Below are 17,402 nucleotides of genomic sequence, written 5' to 3'. Positions count from 1 at the left end.
CCCCCCTCCCCCCAATCCCACAACCTTGACCACGTCCTGCACTGCATCTGATTTTTTCTAATCCCCGTCATTAAATCTTCTAGACGGATGAGGGCTCGGGTATTAAGGATGGAACATCTGGACATGGACCTTCTGCTCTGATGTTAGGAGAAGGTCGCTGACACCCCCTGGAATTTCAGCAGATCGTTAATCGACGCACAGCCTGTGTTTAAGCATGAGGGGTCCATTAGTTTTTCACACCAAAACAGCTCATGTTGAGTCCTTCTATTCATTTGATAAATGACATAAGTGACAAAATGTATGTAATTTGTCACTGAGGTGCCCTTCAGGCAGAATTAAATTTGGGGTCCAAAAAAATGCAATGAAGGAGAAAATCAGGCAGGGGGCAAATACTTATTCACAGCACTGTGTTACAGTTGTTGAGTGGGTGACCCACTGTGGGTGATGTCACAGGTTTTATTCCCTGTGATGACATGTGGCCACTACAGCACACCTTTACATAGTGAAGTGCATTTTAAGGCACCTTAAAGCCACAAAACAGTGAGGTCCTTTGTAAAAGGGTATATAGCGCCTTTCTACAGTGATGAGTATCCTAAGGCACTTTAAAGCCACAGAACAATTGGTTCCATTGTGGAAGTCTATATAGCGCCTTTCTATACTGAGGTGCACCCTAACGAACTTTAAAGTTCCATTAACAGTTGTGTCCTTTGGAAAATGGTTTATAGTGCCTTTCTATTGTTAAGAGCCTCCTAAGGCACTTTAAAGCCACACTATTGTTAAAGGTTTGATTTTCTTTCTATACTTGATGTGCAACTCAAAGAACTTTCAAAAGCACAGAAGAACTATGTCTATTGTTAAAATGTATACAGTGCCTTATTGTTGTAAAGAGCATTTTAAGACACTTTAAAGTCACAATTGCAAATGGTGTATATAGTGCCCTTCAATAATGAAAAACATCCTAAGGCACTTTAAACCCACAGAACAATTGGTTCCATTGTGTAAGCCTATATAGCGCCTTTCTTTAGTGAGGTGCACCCTAAGGAACTTTACAATTCCATTTACAGTTGTGTCCTTTGGAAAACAGTATATAGTGCCTTTCTATAGTTAAGAACATCCTAAGGTGCTTTAAAGTTATAAAACAATTGATTCCTTTAGAAAAGTGTATATAGCGCCCTTCCACAGCAACAAGCATCCCAAGCCACTTTAAAGCCACAGCACAATTGTGTCCCCTCCCAAGGAATCTAGGGTGAAGTGACATCAGGGGCTGCTAGGTGGCGCTCTACAGACCAGCCCTGACTTTGAGTGGACGTGACCTGAGTGATGCTAGCAGGCCGAGGGCCTAAAGGCCTTTCTGGCCCAATCTGTGAGCCCACTGCCTTAACTTTAGCCTCCCTTGTGTGCCCTTTGTTTTTGTTGTATTCTAAATCCTCCATTTTTGGACCTTTGATGTTCTTTGCTTCTTCTTGGGCTTGAGGACGGCTTAAGTACGCCCCCTGCAGGCTGCACCATACATTTGTACTGGTCGCACAACCGACATAAAGAACAAGCTAGCAGTAGCACCATATTTTTATATAGCGCCTTTCTAGAATAATAATGCATTTAATTTATATAACATCTTTCTCATGCTCAACACACTTAACACTAGAGAAGACCCTCCTTAGGCAAGTTAGAGGTGTAGTCCGGTCGTTTATTTATTTCAATTAAGAACACTTGACTCAATCAGGGTCATGTGACAGCCCACAAACTCAATCTCTTGGCCACTACACCACACTAGTTTATAGTGCCCCTCTATCGTGCCACGATTCAGTTGTTTCGATTTATTTGTCACAGCTTAGGCACCCCCAGGGGAGCACATGTCTGCCCCTTTCCCAAGATCTCATCTGAAGGGCATTCAGTCCCAAACCCCAGGACCCGTCCACATTCTCATGGGGGAGTCAATGGGCACCGACGGCCTTCCACGGCTCGGCTCAAGTATCTCGGCTCCGTGTCTGCTCCATCTGCCACACTAATTCACTTAAATCCAACTCAGAGTGGATGGCGACATCCGAGTGGGCTGAGTGGCGCTTTTTATATTTAGCCTGGCTCACTGCTGTGTGGGTGGGCAGCCTTCAATTGGTTTAATTAGTTAAGCGGCAACGGCGATTAATTGGTAAATTTCCTAATCAGCTTCATTCCCTTTATTTATGAGCCAGCTGCTCAGGGTCCGCACATCTGGAGCTGCGGATATGGGGGAGGGGGTTGTCATTGGTCTCAGAGCCTCACAAACTGATGACACCAGCTGAACGCAGACAACGCCAACGGCCCGTCGAGCTGGACATGCCAGGGTGCTCAGGGGCTGCCATGCCACCTGCACTCTGCCTGCTAATGGCAGTTTGCTTGGTTTTATTCAGAAGGCATTTCTGGATGACACTTAATAAATTCTGATTGGTAGATTCAATTCCCCACCTACTCATTCGTTTCCCATTATGACCAATTAGAAAATTCAGTTCTCTATAGTGCCTTTACATAGTGGACATCCTGTCTTGAGAAACAAAGCAAGTCATGTGCCTCAAAGGTGGAATCTGAACCTGTGGCATGTAGTTTCATATAGCGCCTTTCATGACAGACAGTGCATTACCCGGTTTATGTGCCCACGCGGAGTGCATCTGCTGGTCACATGATTCATTCACAATCCCTCAGCCACTCATGAGAACCGAATCCATGTTTTGTAATATAGCGCCTTTCATGGCAAACACCGTCCGTTACTCCGTGTATGTCCCCTCATTGATAGATCACGACTCACTCGGAGTCACTCAGAAAGTCAGTAATGTTTTGTGATTTAATATAGCGCCTTTCATCTTGAGGTGCGTATCTCCGTTTATGTCCCTCCGCTGAGACCTTGTGCCCCTCGTGTTGATGACGTCTGATTTTCCCGAGCGTCCCTCGCTAACAAGTTGCCGATTTGCTCTTCTAATGAGCTCCGGGCTCTCGTTTTTGTGGCGACGCCAGGCTCTGCCGCTGCCTGCCCTGCACTGCTCCTGCATGTTTTCTTGTTGACAGTGACATGACTCTGGTGGCTCTCATGGGGGACTCACACGCCACACATGAGAGGATATCGAGCTGCACCTGGGAGAGCAGAGCCAATGGCATCACAGACTGGAGGTGGGCTTCCCTAAATGTGAACAAGTCAACGCGGGTCCCGATGTCTCGCCAATTAGGAGGCGCGCAGGCAGGTGTTCAATCTGCAGGGCACCTCAAGTGAGCGGCCGGGCGCCTGCTGATTGGTGACCACCTGACATGCCACTTACTTCAACATAATTTCCCCTGGGCACACTTAAAGTGCGCCTGCTGCCAACTTCCATTCCTCGCTATATGACATTACATTTGAGTGAAGGTAAAAGAACCGTGCAGGTCTGAAGTACAAACGGCCTCTCCTGCTGACCACATGGCTGCCATTCAAGCCCACCTAACAACTTCCTTGGCTATTACAAGGAGGATGCGACTATTGTACTGCCCCCTTGTGGCCCAAAATGGTATCAGCACCCTGTCTGTGCCCCCAACGTCCACACAGACCGAGAAATAGCAGATGGGCCTCACATGAAGATACATCTGAAGGCACACCTGAGGGCCATTGTGGAGTGACATGGAGGGGGCCAAAAAGGAAGCAGACATGGACCAACTACCGGACCAATACTGGAGTGGGGACACAAAATGGAGAACACAAAGTACCACCCTTCTCCCATTCTAGGGGTCTTGAACCCCAATGTGCCAAATGGCCTACCACATGTATAGCTAGTGCTCTCTGTCCCTGTCTCTGGTATGTGACAGCCACTACTGGGCTCACGTCATGGAGAACACCCTCTAGTGGTCCCTGGTGTCCTTCCAGCAAATGGAAAGTCAGGTGTGTTTCCACAAACTGCTCCAGCTATTGGCCACAGCTCCTTGTGACATCTTGAAGGTGGTCCATTCTGGCTTTTTGTCCTGGACCTCCATCAAGTTCAACTCAGCCAGCACTTCTGTCTCCATCCCCGCAGCTCACGTCATATTATTTCACTTCTGTTGATTATTAAAGTCAAAGGCTTTGATTTACCCAGCAGGCAGTGGGCCTAAAGACACCTGCAGTTGGAACATTAGGACAATTGTGACAAGAAGAGGCCATCCAGCCCAACAAGCTCATCCATGCCATTCACTCATCAAGTCAAGACTTGAGGGTCCCTGAAGTCCTTCTGTCCAACACGCTACTTGGTCACTTATTCCTTGTGTCGCTGGTTCTTTGTGTTAAGAAAAACATTCCAACATTTGGGTATCATTTGTCCTTAAGTATCCAACTGCGTCACCATGTTCTTGTAGAAGAAGTGACAGCTGGGGTCCACTGGACTGAGCCATGTTTCTCTCAGGTCTTCTCTTCATTTCCATTTGCTTAAACTCCTTCTGTCCTTCCTCCATGGTCCTGGGTGAGCCTACAGTAGTCGCTCTTCTCGAGAGATTTTCTAGCATTGCTCTGCCTTTTGTGTGATGTGGCGGTCAAGCGGGCACTCCAGGGGTGGCCTCACCAATGAGTCACACAGCTTTAGCAGGTCCTCCTTGATAGGCTGCTCTCTGTGGTCCTGAATCACTCCAGCCGCTCTCCTCTGTTCTCTCTGGCACTGCTACCCTGCCTAGCTAGCCAACAGTATGCCGATGCCCCTCCATGTGACGAGTTCAAGGGGCTTCACTGTTAACAGGGATATCAAATTGAGCACATGGCCATGGCATCTCCATTGACAGAACGTTGGGAGGTAGCAAAGAGCTCAGTGAGTTTGCATGTGGCACTGGAGGAGGAGGTTAGCAGCCCACCCACCACCTGACAAACCCCCTCAGGATCCCAGATTACGACCCAAGTGCAGCCATTCAGTAGTTCAGATGGAATGGAACCAGTGGGAGGTTTTTGGCTGGAGTGCTAATTCTTCCTCCAAACCCCAAGTTTTCCCTGCAGTTTGGAACTGGAACAGAATTACCCCCCCCCCCCCACACCCCCGCAATCCTGAGGGTCTCAATGGCCTCTGTGTCTTCCAGCACTTGTCTCCATCTTGCAAACAGACACCACAAACAATGACGACAACAACAAGTGTACTAAATACTTCACAATAATAATACTGGACTTAATTCAGTGCTCATTAAAGCCTCATAAAAAATGCTTTGAAATTTTTTTAACTTAATCACACACACACACACACAAAGAGAAAAAAAAAAGAAAAACAACAAAAAAAAACACTTTATGTAAACAAATAAGTAAAATCTAGTTGTGCTGGACGGGTTCAAATCTAAGGCACCAAAGTAGACCTCAGTGTTAACATGTGCAGTGCACACTCTGTTAGAATGTTTTTGTAATGTATGCAGTAATAAAATGCATTGCATTTGTCATTCCAACAGATGGCGCATCACAAACAATTTTAGTAATAAAATGCATTGCCTTGGTCATTCCAACAGATGGCACATCACAAACAATTTTAGCAATAAAATGCATTGCCTTGGTCATTCCAACAGATGGTGCATCACAAACAATTTTAGCAATAAAATGCATTGCCTTGGTCATTCCAACAGATGGCGCATCACAAACAATTTTAGTAATAAAATGCATTGCCTTGGTCATTCCAACAGATGGCGCATCACAAACAATTTTAGCAATAAAATGCATTGCCTTGGTCATTCCAATAGATGGCGCGTCACATACAATTTTAGCAATAAAATGCATTGCCTTGGTCATTCCAACAGATGGCGCGTCACAAACAATTTTAGTAATAAAATGCATTGCCTTGGTCATTTAAACAGATGGCGCGTCACAAACAATAATTAGTAATAAAATGCATTGCCTTGGTCGTTCCAACAGATGGCGCATCACAAACATATTTAGTAATAAAATGCATTGCCTTGGTCGTTTCAAAAGATGGCGCATCACAAACAATTTTAGTAATAAAATGCATTGCCTTGGTCATTCCAACAGATGGCGCATCACAAACAATTTTAGTAATAAAATGCATTGCCTTGGTCATTCCAACAGATGGCACATCACAAAACAATTTTAGTAATAAAATGCATTGCCTTGGTCATTCCAACAGATGGCACATCACAAACAATTTTAGTAATAAAATGCATTGCCTTGGTCATTCCAACAGATGGCACATCACAAAACAATTTTAGTAATAAAATGCATTGCCTTGGTCATTCCAACAGATGGCACATCACAAAACAATTTTAGTAATAAAATGCATTGCCTTGGTCATTCCAACAGATGGCGCATCACAAACATTAGCTTTTTTAAAAAAATCTCATATCAAATGGGCACATAACAGAGACATAGCAACCAGACAGACACACAGACACGTGTTGTTTTTAAGGTGAATAAGCTGATTGCCTTTTGACTGTCAGTATCTCTCTGTCGGGTGTATTGAGTGTTAATGTTCACAGGGCAAAGTGTCCTTCTGGTTGCTATGTCTGTCAAAGACTGTTTGGTATGGGATTTGTAAAAGCAGTGCTGTTTGTGATGCGCCACCTGTTGGATAACAGAGACATATCATCTGTGGCACACAGACACTTGTCCTTTTATTAAGGTGGACTCTTTTATTTGCAGCACTCTTTATAAGTGTTTACCATAACCTTACATTCCCTACGCCCTGAGCCCACCTGTCTTTATACTTATCTGCCATGACTGAAGGATACCCCTTGACCCATAGGGGGCTTCAGAGCGTAATAAACTTAAAACGCACACATTAACTCATTCCTACACCAGAACATTCTGTTTTATAAAGAATGAATTTAAAAGTCATTTTAGGTGCCAGCCGGCATACACACAGAGTCGTTTTGTGTTGCTGTGTATTTGAAGCCTTTGGTCCCCCTTACCAAAATGTGGCCTCAGCCAAAGGGCACATGCAGCCAGCGCTCAGGTGTGGCACCTTCTACAAACACTCACCACACCAACACAGGTAAAGCAAAAAAGAAATGTCCACGTTGGTAAAAGTCACTTCCAGTGCCCACGAGGCGTGTAACTGGTGTTTACGGATGGCATACATTCACGTGGAATATTCATGGAGGTATCAAATTCCACAATTCACTCGTTTGATTTGATTCTGGTGAATTTAACTGTAGCTGTAAGGCACACAAAATGTGTAAGTGCTGAGGTGCCTTGGCGTGGCTATGCATTAACTGAAATGGCCAAGTCCCATGAAATGTTCATAATGATCAGATATTCTCGATTGATTGCATTCGTTTTACTGATATCGGCACTTCTGCTCATTTTTATATAGCGCCCCTCAAGTCCGTGTGCATACCCTTAAAGATGGAGCCACCACAATGGCACTTTACTGGCTTGTGTGGCTCTTCATATAACTGCAGCTTTGATGATTTGGGGGGCTCTTCTGCGTTTCTAAAGACCCCTAATATCGTCAATGTCTAGACGACTACTTAGTGGGACAGTAACAGATGGAGACCCCTGAACTGAGCCTGCGGTGCTGCATGTACTGCAGTCAGAAAGTCAGGACCCTGGTGGCACTTCAGAAATCCGCTGTGAGCTGTTCAGGAGCGACACAAATCATCTGGAACCTTCACGTGGGTGGTCCTTTGGGGAGCCAAAATTGGGACCCCGGGTGGCACCACCCTGAAGAAACGCATTGGCAACCACTTTAGTTTTAAGAGTGTAACTGCAGCCCGGCAGTCAGACACTGTGGCGTACTGGGTAAGGCTTTGGACTGGTGGGGGTCAAATCCCACTACTGGCACCGTGTGACCCCGAGCGGGTCACTTCACCTGTCTGTGCAACTGGAATTACAAAAAGAAATTAAACCGCCTGCGTCTCAGACGGGGTAAGTCACCTTGGCTCAAGGCGCCGGCCAAAGAAGAAGTCCTAATAAAAAAATTAATTCAGTGACAAACGACACAAGAAACACGACGATTTGTTTAAACACACGCGGTTTACACCTCTGTCCGCTTTAACGCTTTAAGGGACTGGCAGGGAGCCGTCACATCGCCATGACATTCGTGTCCGCCGTGACAAGAACACCAGGACGACACGTGTCAGCACCACGGACAGCACCGCCCGAGACCTGAACCCAAGTCCCCGGATGTTGAAGGACACAAGTGCCGATCGCTGTGTCGCCTGCCGTTTATCTGCCCGCTCAGCTTTGAGCGGCGTCTCCTCGTCGCCTTTTTTTTTATCGCCGGTAATCTGATGTTTTATTTGAAGTGTCTTTGTTAAGGACAAGTGTGGCCAGAAAGGGGCATTCCAGACCCCCAGACTTGGCACCCATTTGCGTTTGTTCAACTTGAAGAGCGGCGGCTGCTCAACAAGAGGGTCGTCAGTGAAGACGCCGCGCACTCTCGTCTCTTTCTTTCTTTCTTTCTTTCTTTCTTTCTTTCTTTCTTTCTTTCTTTCTTTCTTTCTTTTGTTTTTTTCCTCTTTGGGCTGAGTTGTGTTTTTCTTTGTTGCTTTACTTATAATGTCATTGATTTGCTGATAATTGATTAATAAAGTTCAATTCAAAACTCAGACTCGTATTCATTTTCTTTCTTCCTTTAAATGAAGCAGTTTGTACGATCAGAAATGAGGAATAATAAAAATAATAACGTTTCATTTATAGAGCGCCTTTCACAAAGCCAAGGTCGCTTTACATACAGAGTAAAAAAACTCTTTATTGTAATTCTAATATTAATGTCAAAATATTTGCGTTTTTTGAAATGACTTTTATCTGCGGTGGGTTGGCACCCTGCCCGGGATTGGTTCCTGCCTTGTGCCCTGTGTTGGCTGGGATTGGCTCCAGCAGACCCCCGTGACCCTGTGTTTGGATTCAGCGGGTTGGAAAATGGATGGATCGAAATGACCTTTATGAAAGCTCTTGACTGTAAAGATTTTGTTTGTTTTTTGTAATGATTGTCATTGAGTACTATACATATATAATCTTTCTTTCTTTCTTTCTTTCTTTCTTTCTTTCTTTCTTTCTTTCTTTCTTTCTTTCTTTCTGTGAAAAGCCACCGTTTATTCAGAATAGAAATTCTACGAAATGGCCTTACGGGTGAGTTGGTTTGTGAAAGGACGGTGTGCTCATCAGACAATTTGTAAGCTGGACGATAACCAATCGACTTTTCTTGTTTGAAATGTGAATGCGGTTTGCTTTTCTCCACCTTTGGGGTGATTTGTGTTTTTGTTTGTTTCTTTATTTATGATAATGCAAATGATTTGTTGATTATTGATGAGTTCAATTCAAATCTCAGATTCTTTCTTTCTTTTTCTGTGTGTCCAGGTGTGACATCAAAGTCAGCTGTGGCAGGACCCTGGAGGGACAGACTGGGGGGCTTAGAGAGTGACTAGATATCGTGGGCTGGTCTGTACGGGCGACCATTGAATAAGGGGACTAGTGATGTGTAGAGGAGGACCCCGTGTGGGGGTCACAGCGGTGGACTCGTTTGAATGTCTCATTGATCCTGCGCGGTGTGTGTGTGTGTGTGTGACGAGTGTCCGTTCTCTTCCATTGTTTTCTCTTTTGTTTTGGGATTCCGACCCTTTTATTTGTTATTAATTCCGTTTCTAACGTTTTGCATTGGAATGAGTTTGTATTTCTTTGCGGAGTTCCTGAGGACAAGGAGAAGAAGACAAGCAGGACTGACAAGGGCTTTATTGAGCCAAACAAAAAGGGCCGTTTATAAAAACAGAAATCAATAATCAAAGAGGATCTGACCGAGTTAAAAGGTTTATTGCTTTAGTAAAAGTGGGAGGATTACTTGATTCTTCATTTCATAAAATGAATTTTAGCCTGCAAACGTTTTATTAATCAGTGGGTTATAAATGAGGTAATTGGTACGGGCAGGAATGAGGAATTCTTTTCTTTGTTTGTAATTTTAATGAGGATTGAGTGTTTATCACTGCAAACATTTGTGTAATGATCGCTACTGAGTAATCGACTGTATGTGTATATACTGTATATATAAAATCTTTCTTTTATTCCGTTCAGAATGTAAAATTGGAAATGTCTTCATTGGACGGGCCAGCTGGCCATTCATAAATCGAGAAAAGAGAAAGTCAAGTCAAACAGGCAGGGGACACGAGGAGGAGATGTCACCAAAAATTCTAATACTAATGTTGAGAAAAGTCAAGCAAAATGACACCTTTTATTGGCTAACTAGAAAGATTACAATATGCAAGCTTTCGAGGCAACTCAGGCCCCTTCTTCAGGCGAGATGTAAACCTATGGAAGATGTAATACTAATGTTAAAATATTGGCCTTTTTGAAGGCTGTAAAGATTTTGTTTGTTTTTTTGTAATGATATCATTGAGTACTTACTATACGTGGATATATTTTCTTTCTTTCTTTCTTTCTTTCTTTCTTTCTTTCTTTCTTTCTTTCTTTCCCTCTCGTTGCCACTCCCCCGGCTCACACACACCCACATGTGCTTTAAGAGCAAATGACAAAAGACAACGACGAGGAGGAGGAGGAGGAGGAGGAAGAGGGAGGAGGGAGTGGAGATCCCGGCGCTCAGGACTCGGCGCTCCGTCGGCAGATCCACTGCGTTCTTTGAAGTGCGCGCAGCCCGCCAGCCGCTCCGTTTCTTGGGAGACACAAAAAATAAAAATAAAAAGGCGGCGGCTCATCGTCGGTGACGCCCGCGCTTTAAGCGGATCATCGAGTCGGGTGAATCCCGGATGCACGCAGCAGAGCGCCGGAGGCTCCTGTGCGGGGAGCCGCGGCACTCCGATCTGATCCCCCGCGCGCCTCGCCGCCCCGGACCGCCCTGCGCCCCCCTCGGCATGCTCGCTAAAGGCTGCCGGCCCCCCGCAGTGCCATGCTGAAGCGCCCGTTCCGACTCCTTCTGGCTCTCATCGCCACCGCCGCTCTGCCCCGATGGTGCCAGTGCTGGAGCGACAAGGACCTTCTGCTGCCCCCCATCAACTCCTCCAGTAAGTTCCTGGCCAACTTGGACATGGACGTGAGGTACTCCAAGAGGTCGGTGGAAGACAGCGAGGCGGCCGAAGCCTCGCTGCAGCCCCTGTGCAACGTCAGCGTGCAGCGGGTGATGTCCACCTCGCTGGTGGCCCGCTGGGACCGGCACTTCGGCTTCCTGTGCGACGTGGTGCTCTACACCACCAACAACCACGGCCGCTCCATCTTCTCGGCCGCCTTCAATCGGGTGGCGCCGCCCGTCCTCATCGAGCACCTGGGCGTGACGGGGGGCCAGCAGGAGTTCCGGCTGTGCGTGGGCTGCGGTCTGTCCCGAGGTCGCCGCTTCAGCGCCGCCCGCTCGTACGTGCCGCAGGTGGGCGCCGAGCCGCTGGCTTTCTGCTGCCTGGAGTTCGGCTTGGACGAGTTGAAGGGAGACAGCAGCTGGAGGCTCAACCGCAAGCCCATCGAGTCCACGCTGGTGGCGTGTTTCATGACTCTGGTGATCATCGTGTGGAGCGTGGCTGCCCTCATCTGGCCGGTGCCGATCATTGCAGGCTTTTTGCCCAACGGCATGGAACAGAGGAGACCCCGTTAAGCAGGTCGGGTCGGGTGCGACCACTTCGGTCTCTTTGAACCTCCTTGGGGTCTTCGTGTCGAGCTTTGGGAGCTGCTGCGTTTCTGGGACATTGTGGAGGACAGCACCGGGCTGGAGCCGCGGTTGGGGATTTCGGAGGACCCTCGTTTGTTAGGTCCGATATCCTTTGATTTTCTGCTTTCCTTTTAGAGGAGCCAACCGTGCTGGACGCTAAGTGACAGAGAAGAAGGTGACCCGATTTGGGATTTTACAAAACACGATGGCCCCCGTAGAGTGGGGTAGGACGAAGGGCGGAGAGACGGATAAGACAATGGACGAGTTCAGAATAAATCTTTGTGTATCCCTGGTGCCACAATGCTTCGGCTGGGGGGGGGGGGGGGGGGCTTCAATATTTATTAGTGGGACATTTTATAATATTGATACCTGATTTGTAAATAGACAACGAACATTTGACAGCAAAGTCACGGGCGGCTCTGATTATGGACTGGCTGGGGGGGTTGATAGTGAGCCCCCCGCATTTCTAGGATGGTGCACGGGACGGCTAGTCCACCGCTTAGTGCTATGACACGCTCGGGGCTCACGTCCTGCTTTGGTGAGGGGGGGGGTCATTCAGCCGAGCTATGCCCCCCCAATCAATATCATGTCAAGCCCCCACTCGCATTGCCGGGGATTTCTGTGACTCTATCACACGATGCCCACCACGTTAGTATTTTTAGCACTTCCCCCCTTACCATTTTGCTTTGAAACCCGGGGGTGGGGTGGGCTAAGAGTTAAATATCATATCAGACCCCTAACCCCACCGCCCACCCAAGTATTCTGTTTCTTATTGGGTTTTGGGACTCAACATCACTAATAATAATAATACATTTGTATTTGTATAGCGCCTTTCCCATGCACTATGCCCCTCACCTCCAGTGTTTTAGCCCCCCTTACCATTTTGGTCTGCAGCTGGACTAAGTGCGCCTGTGTGGAATAAGACTTCCGACCTCGGTGAAAACCTAGTGTTGTAAGCGACCGTTTCAGCTTTTCGCACACATGGTGCACATCTAACACCGTCCGTGTCACTGTCACTGTCACAGGGTTAGTTAAGACTGCACGACACGGCGACACTGCGCCCTGCTCTTTCAGGACCCTGACGGCTTTTCCGTGCCCGTTTTTATTCGGCGAGGTTTCTCTTTCTGAATCTCGGGCGGCTCGCGCTTTTGCCAGGCGGGAATCGAGAGCTGCGGGCCAAGCGCTGCGCCACCCGTGAGTGTCGCTTTTCTACCGTTTTGTACGGGCCGCTTGTGGCGAGTTTTAATGGCGTTTCTGATTCTTGGTCAGCTATTCTAAATGAGCTTTTTATATTCTGTGCAAGTCAAACGCTTCGCCTCTTCTGTTTTCAACGTGTTTTCTAGCGACTCTTTTTAGAATACCCGGCGTATCTGGCAGGGGACGCGGCCGCCAGGTGGGCAGACGTTAAGCTGCCGTTCGGGTTATTGACGACGCCCGCTTGGGCTGAAATGTCCCGCTGACCACAAAAACTTGGACCTGGCAGCGTAGCGGGGTCCCCACTGAGGGGGCAATTTTATACATTTTCTAAGATTGGAGATATTTGTCTTACACGATCTCACGCACGTTCATCTTTTTCTGCTGTGGAGAATCCTTTTTTAAAAATATGCGCAGGTTTTAACAAAACAACGGCGTCCTGAAATCTCGAGAGAGGCCATTCTGTAAATGAAAGTTGGGGGGCACGAAGCCCACCTACCTACCGACCGCCACCTGATCGAGCGCCGAGTGCCGCCACCTCGCTTAAGAGGTTTTGGGGCGCCGACTGCCGCTGTGTTGTCTATTGAAGTGGGCGCTACAACCTCCGAGGGGCCCTGCTTGGTCAGTTTCTCAAATGTGGTCAGCACAGCGCAGTTTTCCTTTTTTGTGTAAATGACGGTTTGTTTTTCCTGCTTTAAAGAGCCATTTTGTTCATTCTGTTCTGTGTGTACATACATATTGACACGTATTACCTTCATAGATTACAGCTTCATAAAATACTTTTCAGTGATGAGTTCTTCTTTATATAGCGCCTTTTTGAACAGGCAGAGTAACCGAGCGACATGCGGCAAGTAAGAATGTCACCACACTCTGCGCATGGGACTGCAGACATCTATTATATAGCGCCTGTCACGCTTTCACACAGCGCCACAGCTATCACAGCCATCTATTATATGGCATCTGTTTTATAGCGCCTTTCATGTCTGTCTCCTGTGTCACTAGGATGACGCGTGTCCCAATGTTGATTCAGCACAAGTAAGACTTTCACTGGACTCTGTACACGTGACAGTAATGACTCCATAAGCAAACAACGGCAGCGCGTCCCTGTCCGCTCCGCTCCGCTCCGTTAGTCCGCCCAATCCTCCGGGCACAGGCACGTCAGAGCCGACACAGGGGCCAGGCTTACGGTATTCAACAGGGACCCAGGGCGCAACGGGCATTGCCACATCGTGCCGTATGGTGGGTGAAGACGGCACGGAGCTTCAGGCTGCCCCTCAGTAGCTGGCCGCCAATCAAAGGAATCTTTACGAATTTTTCGACACACGTCTACACCTCGACCCGTGGCACCGTAATATGAAGGGCGCTATACAGAAATAATGAAAGACGATCACAATGGCGGCTCTTCCAGAATTACAGGACATATTTCGTTCGGCTGCTTTCCGCCTTACTGACGCTAACTGAATTCACTTTGGTTACCCAAATCTGACAAACGACACTGAGTGGGGCTCTCCTGCTCCGTCTGTGACAAGCCAGCACTTTCGCCCTTTCTTACTGCTAACGGAACCCGTCGTTTCATTCTACGGCTTGTCTCGTGTCACCTGACGAGGACAGCAGCGCGCCCGCCACTGCTGGTTTTCTTTTTTTCCGATTTGTGGACCGCAGCAGATGCATTTTTCTCCAAGTTTTCCCTTTTTAATATTTTCTGGAGACAGATACTGGGTGAAGTACATAAGCGCCATCAAGTCGGCTAGTCACCTGCCGGCATGTAAAGGAAACAGCGAAGGTCTGGGACTCGCAGAAAGCAACTCAATGAAAACGAAGGCAAAAAAATAATCAGGCAGTAACGGAGGGCAAATTAAAGGGAAACGAGAAGCCGCAGCCAGCCAGCCAGCGCTAAACCCCCCCCCCGAGATCCGTCTGTCCGTTTATCCGACTCGAGGTCGTCATGTGACGCATGTGACGGACTGGTTGGTGGGCGGGGCCGAGGGGGGCGGTGACTTTCTAACCTTGCTGAGTGAATCGAGCACACCTGTTGAGTACGGCGGCGCACCTCAGTCGAAACGAAATCGTTTAATATAAATAAATAGGCACACACATAAAGAAGAACAACATGAAATGTGAATAGAAAGAATTACATTTTTGTTGCTTATTTTTTATTAATTTATTTAATTATTTCTCCATTTTTAGTTATTTCAGTGACACCACAGGCAACATGAAATGAAAACAGTGACTTAAACAAAAGGCTTTGTTCAGAAATACTGGGAGTCCCAAAGAACAAAAGCAGTTCCAAAAAATGCCCACTAGAGGGGGATATCTTGTCAAAAACCCTGGCTAGATATAATAATGGCCCAGCAGAATTTTTATAAAGTAAAACATTTCTTATCACAAAACCCGAAAGAGCACAGAAGGCAGAAAAGGAGTTGCCAGCAAGAGCCATCCAAAGAGAACAAGTCCTGAGACACAGCAACACGGTTGGGAAATTCAAAGCACAGTCACACACAAGAAAACGCCCCGACTGCCGAATGCATTCCAAGTCAACCGCCAGGAACTGTGGGAGACCCTCCAGGCTTATAGGGCGGAGGGCAGGTCCTGGCAGTGATTGGAGGATTGGATTGGAGGACCACCCACCAAACACATGGAACACAACACAGGCTTAGATCCAGAAATGTAAAACATAAAGAAGACTGCAAATCATAAACAAAAGAAGGAAAGCAAATAAAGCAAAAATGTACAACAAAGACACAAATCCAGCATTTGAACCCCAGCTGGGGGACACATTCCAGTTAGAAAACATAAAATTGAATTTGCTTATCAAGGATGAGAAAGTGATTTTTTTTAGATGAACACAATTTTAGTTCTAGCTAAACACTTCATACACAACTTGCTGTGCTACCCATCTAAGACGAACTGAAATCAAAGTACCCATCAAAATGCACCACCTGTTGGAACAAATATTTTATAATGCATGCAGTAATAAAATGCATTGTATTTGTCATTCCAACAGTTGGCGCATCACAAACATTTGCATTGCTATAAATGTCTGAGGTGCGCCATCTGTTGGAATGAAGAATTGAAATATGTATGTCTCTGAGGTATGTCATTTGGTTTGGAATTCATAAAAGCAGTGCTAATGTTTGTGATGCACCATCTGTTGGAATGACAGAGACAGAGCAACTGGATGGACACATTGACAGACCCACAGCCACATCCTCTTTTATGCAGATTTCTAACATCTCCTCCAATCCTCAGTTATTTAAAATTCTCAGTTTTCTTTAATTCCTTAGATATCATGCACTCCAATTCCGCTCCTGAATGATCCTGCCTGTTTGCAGAGTTTCATTTAACTTAAGCCCCTCCTTTTATTCTAATGTTATAAATTGTATTATTTTAACAGATAACGTACTGTATTTTATTATTATACACAGATGTTTCTACACTATTTGTTTAAGATATTGATATGACTTTGATGTTTGTATTTCTAATATGTTTTTAAAATAAAGATCATTTAAACAAAACTGTCACCTTCACTCGTCAAACTGAGAGGGCGGGCTCTAGTGATTCCTGCCTGTTGATTGGTAAATCGTCCGCCGAGTGACAGTCCTATGGCTCAGTGTTGCAACTGCGCATGTTGGACACAAGCACAAGAAAAACTTGCCCAGAATTCCTGCATGTGAAGCAATGACGTTCACTCAAGAACCTCCGAATTCATCAGGGGTCCGCATCCGAAGTGTCCCCTGTGAATGTGAAGCTGTACCGACAGTTCACCAATCAGAACAGAGTACTCTCTCCCCATCCCGCCCTCTCAGCTTTGATGACTGAAAGTGACAGTTGTCATTTCATGTGGCATGTGGAGTCACTGAATTTCATTCTTTCTGTTTGCATTTTATGTAGTCGTTTATTTATTGTCTCATTTCACAGCACTTTGATTTATTTGCATATTCATTATTTAATTAATTTATTAAATTTTGTTCACATAATTCTTCCATAGTAGAGAGGCGTGATGGCAATAACAGAGCACAGGTTTCCTGGTGGGCATTCTGGCCGCTTCCTAAATGCTGTGCCCGTGGTGTAGCTGAATTAGTTGACTCCACTTGGCTGCCACATCATTGGGCATTTCCCTGAAAGTCATCTGCTGGCACTTCTCAGTACTGAATTATCTATTTATTTATTTATTTTTCAAATTACTTTAGTAAAGTTTGTGACAAAAGGTGTCGAGTTAGCTGTTGGCAAGAGGCACTGTCAAAAGGGGTGGAGTCTGGGATGGAGGCACTGCCTGGAGGGGTGGAGCCTGGGAGAGAGAGAGAGCAGCTGTCAGAAGGGGCGTGGTCTGGGATGGAGGCACTGCCTGGTGGGGTGAAGCCTGGGAGAGAGAGAGCAGCTGTCAGAAGGGGCGGGGTCTGGGATGGAGGCACTGCCTGGAGGGGCGGAGCCTGGGAGAGAGAGAGAGAGAGAGATGCTGTCAGAAGGGGTGGAGCTTGGAGAGTTACTGTCAGAAGTTGAAGGGCCTGTCAGAAGCAGCAGAGTCTGAGGAGCTTGAAAAGAGCAAGAGAAAGAGATGCTGTCGGAAGGGGCAGGGCATAGAGAGAGACGGGGGAGAGATGCTGTCAGAAGGGGCGGAGTCTGGGATGGAGGCACGCTTGGAGGAGCAAAGTCTGGGAGAGAGAGAAAGAGAGA

The 17,402-nt window shown here is 46.6% G+C and overlaps 1 protein-coding gene across 1 annotated transcript in view; it reads left to right on the top strand.

Moving 5' to 3' along the window:
• The first annotated feature begins 10,443 nt into the window (after window positions 1-10,443).
• Window positions 10,444-17,402, top strand: part of LOC114663918 (transmembrane protein 158) — a 91,313-nt gene continuing 84,354 nt past the window's right edge. Inside the window, exon 1 of the mRNA XM_051935682.1 lies at window positions 10,444-11,748. Coding sequence (XP_051791642.1) covers window positions 10,788-11,480 — 693 coding nt within the window. The 5' untranslated portion in view covers window positions 10,444-10,787 and the 3' untranslated portion in view covers window positions 11,481-11,748. The remainder of the gene's footprint in view (window positions 11,749-17,402) is intronic.

The sequence above is a fragment of the Erpetoichthys calabaricus genome, chromosome 13 (genome assembly GCF_900747795.2).
Source record: "Erpetoichthys calabaricus chromosome 13, fErpCal1.3, whole genome shotgun sequence".
Taxonomy (NCBI): domain Eukaryota; kingdom Metazoa; phylum Chordata; class Cladistia; order Polypteriformes; family Polypteridae; genus Erpetoichthys; species Erpetoichthys calabaricus.
The sequence above is the reverse complement of the archived record's forward strand: the minus strand, read 5'-3'. Positions and strand labels throughout refer to the sequence as shown.